This window comes from Megascapheus bottae, chromosome 5 (genome assembly GCF_031878675.1).
Source record: "Megascapheus bottae isolate mThoBot1 chromosome 5, mThoBot2.hap1, whole genome shotgun sequence".
NCBI classification, from domain to species: Eukaryota; Metazoa; Chordata; class Mammalia; order Rodentia; family Geomyidae; genus Megascapheus; species Megascapheus bottae.
Window position 1 is genome coordinate 49,377,241 of NC_143513.1, and position 8,469 is coordinate 49,385,709.

The window sequence follows — 8,469 nt, forward strand, 5'->3', positions numbered from 1 at the left end:
GATCTCAGCCTCCTGAGTAGCTAGGATTACAGACATGAGCCACTGCACCCGTCTCCCCCATATTTATTTAGACTTATGAGGTTTATGTGGAAGTATATGACTCTATACACAATGCATTTTAAACCATGAAACAACTATATTCAAATTAGATGCTAACTGCAAATCTTTGTGCAGTCTTCATTTGACAAAGCTAAGAACCAAGGAAGGAGTTGGACTGGTTGAAGCTAATTTGCAATGGGGACACTATTTCAATCTAACAGGTAATGGTAAAATTTTTCATCTCCATTAATGAAAACATTTTAAGCTTATATTATGGTAAGGGTCTCACAATTATTACACTGAAAACAACTTTTGGACAAAAAAGGTGTTCAAGAAATTTATTCCCTTTCCAAATGTTGGTTTACTCCCATAAGCCTAGCTACAGGTGGAGGTAGGAAAAGTGGTGCAAGGTTAGCCCAGGTAAAAATCACATGAGAACCCATATGAAAAGCAAAGAGGTCTTGGAATTTTAGAGGTGTGGCTAAAGTGGTAGAGAATTATGAGGTCCTGAGTTTAATTACCAAAAAAAGAAAAAAATAAAGACTTTAATCTCACCTTACTGCCTACTAATTTCTAAAGAGTAGGTCCAGATGTATTCATGCTAGACAAGCAAAAAACAAACAAACAAAACCACTCCAAGGTTCATAGTTTGAATTAAAGACTAACACAGTTTTTAAGCATTATACAATATATTCATGTATCAGAACATAATATAGTACCCCATTGATATTACAGTTTTATGCAACAATTAAGAATAAATGTAATTAGTATTAAGAACAACCCCCCCAACTAATATACTTCATAAGGTAGTAAAGATTCATGCCAACATTATTGATTGTATTGCCAAGTGATCAATTTTCATCTCTCAACTCAAACCTGTTTGAGTACAGATGGCAACTGCTTTCACTTCTCACTGCTTCTGGCTCTTCAGCCTTTAAAGTAGTATTGGAAGAGCAGGTAAGTGCAGACTACTAACTGCCACCTGGCACGGTTCACAGCCCTTTGCCACAAGCACCTGTCTACCCTGTCCTCACCATCTGATTTCCAGAAAGTAAAACAATATTCCTAAGGACAAAAACAGCTAAGTTATACCAAGCTCAGTGCTAGACAATTTGAATTTGAAGATGGAATGGGATCTCCTAAACAGAACAATAGTCTGGGTTTTTAGAAAATGATATATGCCAAAAAGGTAAAAAAATATCCTGGTACTTGTGAAAGGCTGTACTTAAAATGTGGAAGTAGGGTGGCTGGGAGTTTGGCCTAATGGTAGAGTGCTTGCCTGGCATTGACAAAGACCTAGGTTTGATTCCTTGGTACCACATACATAGAAAAGCTCAAGTGGCAGGGCACTAGCCTTGAAGAAAAAGCCCAAGGACAGTGCTCAGGCCCTGAGTTCAAGTCCCAGGACCGGCAAAAAAAATGTAGAAGTAGGTAAGTAGCGCTGTGGCTAAAGGATAGAGTGCTAGCCATGAGCTGAAGAGCTCAGGGACAACACTCAGGCCCAGAGTTCAAGTCCCACGACTACCAGCACCACCAACAAAAATGTGGAAGTAATGCTGGACACTGGTGGCTCACACTTGTAATCCTAGCTATTCAGGAAGCTGAGATGTGAGGATTAAGGGTTTAAACTGGCTCAGGCAGAAAAATCCAACCATGAGACTTTTCCAATTAACCACCGAAAAGCCAGAAGTGGAAGTATGGCTCAAGTGATAGAATGCCAGTCTTGAGTGAAAAAAGCCAAGCAGGAGTGTGAGGCTGAGTTCAATCCCCAGTACTGGCACAACAAAACAAAACAACACAAAACAAAAACTGTGGACATAAAAGAAATCTACAGTGCAGACAACTTCCCTGTCCTACTTTTCTTATCCTTCTACCAGTTTTTTCCCTCCATCATCACTGATAGTAATGTAAAATTAAGTTCCGATAAATGGGCCTGGTCAGTTTCCTAAGCATTTTCTACATCATTCCAACACAGGTGAGATCACAAGTAACAAGAAAAATGTTTGATACCATACTACATTCTCTAAGACAGCTTTCTAGCTGGGAGTGGTGGCTCACACCTGTAATCCTAGCTACTGAGGACTCAGGAGGCTGAGATCTAAGGATTGAGGTTCAAAGCCTGCCAGGGCACTAAAGTCTATGAGTTAACCATAGAAAACCGTAAGTGGTGCTGTGGCTCAAGGGATAGGGCAGTAGCCTTGAGCTGAAGAGTTCAGAAACAATGCCCAGGCCCGGTGATATCCGTGAGCTGAAGAGCTCAGGGAAAGTGCCCAGACCCAGAGTTTAAGCCCCCTGACCGACAAAAAAAAAAAAAAAAAAAGACCTCTTTCTGATATCGTTAAGTCTTTTCTAACTATAAGTTGGGAACAGATTTTCTGCAGGCATTAAAGCTGCAAGGCTTTGTAGAGCACTCTAAGTTGGCCATCAACCCTATAGCAATCTGTCTGGATGTGAATCTAGTTGTATCACCACTTACTAGTTATACAATTTTAAGCAAATAATTTTGACCTTTGTGGGCTTATATCAATCCAACTATCTTTGATTAGAAAGCATTCCATACAATCTTTACATTAATAAAGTCTTTGCAGGATAAATGCATACTCTCCTTCACCACCAGACTATGAACATTGTTTTTTATTACAATGAATGTGTGTATACATGTATATACATATATCTATATTTCTGACTCAAAATTTAGGGAAATTTTAATTATTTTAAAGTTTTTCCCAAATTAAAAACTCTATACTAACCCAGACATTTCCAAGATGGAGAGGTTCTACATTTTTGGTGTATTTTATGGCATTCCTCAGTTCTTCAAGTCCATTCCAGACTACCTTTAGCACACAGGATGTATCATCTTCTTGACTATTATCCAAGCTAATCTGTTTTTGATCTGACACCTGCTTCTCTCTTTCAGGTGACAGAACATTCTGCTTTGCTTTCCTTTGCTGTTGCTTTGGAGAAAGTACTTTAATTAGCTTTCCATAGGTAACAGTAAAACTGGGTTCCACATCAAAATATTCCTGGTCCCATGGAAATACATGAACAGCACAGTGTTTGTCAAACACATGAGTTGCCAATGTGTTACATACACTGGGAGGCTGAGATCTGCATACTCTGAAAGTATTATCCAGAGGAATGGTCTGGGATTGCATACTTTTGAAAGCATTGATTTCAGTTGAACCCCAAGATGTCTCTTGTTTCTTCTCAGATCCAAAAGAAAAGATGCTTCCTATCATAGTCCACAAACTTGGCATGGATGATGAATCATTGGGAACTGCGCGATTTGTTTCATTCGTTCCAAGGACTCCTGTGTTTGACTGAAGGTGGTTGGTATGAAGATCTTTTGTCATTCCTTTTTGGTCTCTTCCATAATTATGAAATTTCCCATGCATATCATCTGCTTTTGGCAACATACTTCCTTTGGCTTGGCGGGTCTTTGGCTGAATATGGAGTTCGGTGTCAGTTTCCAGCCTTCCATAAGGGGCAGTTGGCATCAGTGCAACTGTGTAGAAAATAGAGCTCATTAGTGTGTATTCTGAGTTGCTCACACTCTGACCGAGTGCAGAGTGCAGTGGCAAACAGGAAAATCACACCTACCAATTTGGATAAATATGTATGTTTGTTGATCGACCCAAATAGGAAAAATGGCCCTTGGAAAAACGATTCGAATTTGATCTAGAAGATGCTGTTCAAGGGAAGTGGCATGCAGCTCCTAGAACCAAAGGAAAAGAGAGCTCACTTCACATGTGTCTATCGAAAGTCTGGTATAGAAATGTCTTTCTTCCTTTATTTTAAATCATATTGTGTGTATTTAAAATATATGATATGATGGCATTGGGGAACATACAGCCAAAAGATTAGCACAGTTAAGAAAAATGAACAAATCCACCATCTCACAGTTACTCATTCTTTTCTTTAAATGGGATGAATAAGTACTTAAAATTTACTTACTTAGAATGAATCCCAACTTCAATACAATTTCTTATCTGTAGAACTCACATTAGACATTAGATCTCTATATAATTCAACTCAGAATTTATAATGAAGTTCAGAAAAATCTAAAGCCATTGATATTTTGAGGTAGCTTAATTGTAAAATGAGATAGTCTTTAGCTTTTCCTTACCAGTATCTCCCAGTCATCTGCTGAGAGGGGTTCCACCTCAACTTGTTGACAAGATACCACATGGGAACACGGCTTGAGAAACACCTGGAAAAAATCCAAAAGTCAACATTACATTAGAAGACTTGCTGTATCCCTAGAAAATAGTAAGTTCTTTCTTTATCTGTGTGTATATATATCTACAGTATTCCATGTGACAGACATTAAGTACTTATTCTTAGCTAGGCTTTGATGTAGTCAATATTTTAGGAAAAAACATTTCACAAGAAATTAAATGAAGGATGGGCCAGGAGTTTGGCCTAGTGGTTAAAGTGCTTGCCTAGCATGCATGAAGACCCGGGTTCGATTCCTTAGTACCACATACATAGAAAAAAGCCGGAAGTGGTGCTGAGGCTCAAGTGGTAGAGAAAGTCCAAGGACATTGCTCAGGCCCTGAGCTCAAGCCCAGGACTGGCAAAAAAAAATTAAATGAAGGAATATCGTAGCATAACATTTTTTCCCAAAAGTAAATAAAACTAATCATTAGAGAAAGAAATGTAAGAACCACGTATGTACTGTGTCATGTGCCTGTCATTCCAGCTACTATAGAGGCTGAGGCAGAAAGAGTTCAGGGCCTGATTGAGCAATATGGCAATATCCTTTACAGAAAGAGAGACAGACACAGAGGGAGAGACGGAGAGACAGAGACAGAGAGAAAAGGAAAGAAAAGAGAAAAGGAAGAGAGGGAAAGGATGTCATGTCTTAAACTAAAATATAAATAATATAATTTCTAAGTGTTTCACAACTGCTAGTTTTAAAACTACGTTCATCAAGGGAATTAAACCACCAAATGTTAAATGTCCTAGGGTAATCAGCTTTTCCTCTCTGCTTTTGTAGACTGGAGTAGAATTACCTCCAACTGCCCCTTGTCAGTGAATTTACCCTCAGTCCCTACCTCGCATTCTACTTGAATGGATGATTCTGAGGAAGTACAAAAGTAGCTCCAAAGAAACAAGATATTAGGATTCCTGGGCAAGCCAGTCTACTTTTTGACTCTATCAATGTGTCAGTGGGAGACAGTGCTTTAGCTCTGCTCCAATAAAATGTTGGGGACCAACTGTGAGGTCAGTGACCATGGACCCGCACAATTGAGTACATAAGGAAGTAAGCTCTTATCATGATTTTGGGCTGTGTCTATCACTTCTCTTTTAACATGTTTGGGACTTGATACTGTTTGTACAAATGTAGCCCCTGGCAGTTCCCTAGTTTAATGAAGTGTATTTAAGGTCAGAACTTGAAGTAAACTAGGCTACAGTCTTGGGCTACAGTCTTCTTAAGCTATAGCTGCTGATTTGGGCTGTAGCCCTCCCGAACCCCTCCCCCCCAAAAAAAGATCACATATATACTGAGAGATGTTCAATTCATATCATTTGTAATATAGTGGGTTCTCTGTAATTCATGGGTTCCCCTGCAGATTAAACTAACTGTGGACAGAAAGAATCTGAGGGAGTCAGGAGTGGTGGCTCACGCCTATAATGCAAGCTACACAGGAGGCTGAGATCTAAGGACCGAGGTTCAAAGCCAGCCCCGGTACTGAAGACCCCAAGACTCTTATCACCACTAGAAAACTGGAAGTGGCACTGTGGCTCAAGAGACAGGGTAGTAACCTTGAACTCAAAAGCTCAGGGACAACGCCCAGGCCCAGAGTTCAAGTCCCATGACCAATAAAAAAAAAATAAAAACTAAAATCAAGTAGAAAACATAGCAAACTAAGTAACTAAGTATAGCCGATTTCAATATCACAAGCTGGTTCCAAGAGCATACTTAAAAAAAAACAAAACAAGGGGCTGGGAGTTTGGCCTAGTGGTAGAGTGCTTGCCTAGCATGCACGAATACCCGGGTTCGATTCCTCGGTACCACATGCATAGAAAAAAGCTGGAAGTGGTGCTGAGGCTCAAGTGGTAGAGTGCTAGCCTTGAGACAGTGCTCAGGCTCTGAGCCCAAGCCCAGGACTGGCAAAAAACAAAAACAAAAACAAAACACTAAGCTTTGTAATTAACCAATGATACTGAAATTGGCTACAAATAAACTTTACTCTTTATTCCGTTGCAGTTATGAGACATTAGAAGAAAGTTTCTGCCATCCTTTTGGACCTACCTGTTCCCCGTGTGAGAATCCAAGTTTCTGACCAACTTGTCTGTTAATTTCAGCCACATTTTCACCTTGATCATTAAAATGCCTTCCTTCTACCCAGCTCAAGAATACAGGCTGATGACCCCAGGTTACTTCTATAGCTTGATTCTATTCATAAAAGAATGGGAAAAATATTTGAAAGTTTTCACATCGTATGATGGATTTGGGGTGAACTATTATTGTAATCTATACATACAAATAAGATAGTTCATAGCTGTTATCCATATCAGTCATAGAATTTAAAGGGCTATAAACATTTTCAACAGCCAATACTAGTGATGCTATGCAGAAAACCAGTACCCTCATCTTTCAAATCAATTTAGCTATTTCAGAACTTAAAATGACAATACGGAGCTGAATTAACATACACAGCCTTTCTATAATACACATATATGCATATATATATATATATATGCCAGGGGCATCCAGAACATTATCACTTTTAATTTCTAAAACTGGAGTATAATCCAAATAGCAAATAATAGTGAACAAACTTTGGCAAATTTATATTAGAATACTAATTACTGATGACCTTTTAACAAATAGTAAGATACAAAATTGTGTGTGTGTGTGTAAGCATGCAAGAGAGAAACAAATCTTGAAGATTTAATTTAATATTTTTAGTATTAGTTATGTCTAGGTTATGGGATTGTGTGTAATTTTATTTTCTTGTTAATATTTTTCATATGTATCCTTTAATAATGACTTATTCTACTGATACAAGCTTAGAAGATATAGGAAATTTGTTCTAGGCCTGAAGATAAAATTTGAGTTTCTAAAAGATACCCTTGACCTAATTCTTAGGAATATTTATGGAAGACTGAAAATTGAACACAAAGAACGAGAGTACTGACTCCTTAAACAGTGATGAAGGTAACAACTACATCTTAAGATGAAAGTATTAATTATAATAATTATTATAACCATAAGGAACCAATCTTATAAATTAAGTTCCTATGAACTCATTAGGTTTGGACTTGAAAGCAGGTAGAAAAATCTCTCACAGAGCTGCAGCACAAGGCCAAAGTCTACCTTGATGACAGTGACTCCTTCTATATTAAGGCCCAAACACTCACTGGTAGAAAATAAATTCCTCAGGGCCGGAAGTTTGGCCTAGTGGCGGAGTGCTTGCCCAGCATGCACAGAGACCCGGGTTCGATTTCCTGGTACCACATATATAGAAAAAAGCCAGAGGTGGTGCTGAGGCTCAAGTGGTATTAATAATAATAATAACATAAATTCATCAATCGTCACAAGAACTGAAGGATTCTGCTGAACTTGAAATCGCTCAAGAGGTAAGGTACTTGACTTGAAATCGCGGCAAACAAGTATTTCTTGCATGACTGGCCGGTGGTTTGGTAACAAGCATGAGGATTTAGACTTCAAATGCTCTCATCCTTCTCCACTCGCCCCCCGCCCCACCATGTGCACACTCAAACTCCCGAGACTGTTTTATCATGAAGCTACGAACGCTGCATCGCCCCCCCCCACCCCGGCGCCCGGAAGGGACACAGGTGCCGGAGACCCGGGTGACACGGCGCGACGAGGAGCTGTCATCACCTTCACCTGGGGCGCTCGGTCCCCGTGAACCCCGCGGGAGCCCCAGCGCCCCCGAAGCTGCACCTGGAAGTCGCTTCAGAATAACAAATTAAGCAGACGAACGCTCGCCTGGTCAAGAGCTTTCTTTCCTAACCCGGAGCGGGGATTCTTTCCCAAGGCAGAGTGGGAAGAAGCCTAGCACGGCTGGAAGTCTAACGAAAAGAGTAAGTCACTCAAGGGGACGCCCCCCCACCTCGCCCCAGACCAGGTGCCCGCAGGACCCCGCGCCGGGCCCCGGCCGGAGTGGATCGCCAGCCCCCCACCCCCGCTCCAGGCAGCCGTCCGGGGTCCCCCAGCCCGCGCGGTACCTGCAGCAGGTGCAGCTGGGCCACGAGGCGCCGCGGCAGATGGAGGAAGCAGTCCCGAGCGTTGGTGAAGGCCACGGTCACCGCCGCCCCGTCAGCTCCCGCACCCGCGAGGCGGTCGCCTCCCCACATCTTCCTCAGCCCCGCCGCTCCGGTCAGCCTACTCCGCCTGGGTGTCGGATCCCTACCCCGAGCCAGCAGGCCCAGGTGGTCGGAGCCCGAGAAGATCGA

At 41.2% G+C, this 8,469-nt stretch overlaps 1 protein-coding gene across 3 annotated transcripts in view; it reads right to left on the reverse strand.

Moving 5' to 3' along the window:
- The window catches only part of Pex1 (peroxisomal biogenesis factor 1), a 41,511-nt gene extending 33,099 nt beyond the window's left edge, over positions 1 to 8,412 (reverse strand). For all 3 annotated transcript variants that reach the window (XM_090333113.1, XM_090333112.1, XM_090333114.1), the window contains exons 1-5: positions 8,242 to 8,412; positions 6,299 to 6,442; positions 4,166 to 4,249; positions 3,640 to 3,754; positions 2,790 to 3,544 (exon numbers count right to left, since the gene is read on the reverse strand). In XM_090333113.1, the coding sequence (XP_090189239.1) occupies positions 2,790 to 3,544; positions 3,640 to 3,754; positions 4,166 to 4,249; positions 6,299 to 6,442; positions 8,242 to 8,370 (1,227 nt within the window). In that variant the 5' untranslated portion in view covers positions 8,371 to 8,412. The remainder of the gene's footprint in view (positions 1 to 2,789; positions 3,545 to 3,639; positions 3,755 to 4,165; positions 4,250 to 6,298; positions 6,443 to 8,241) is intronic.
- Between the last annotated feature and the right edge of the window lie 57 nt (positions 8,413 to 8,469).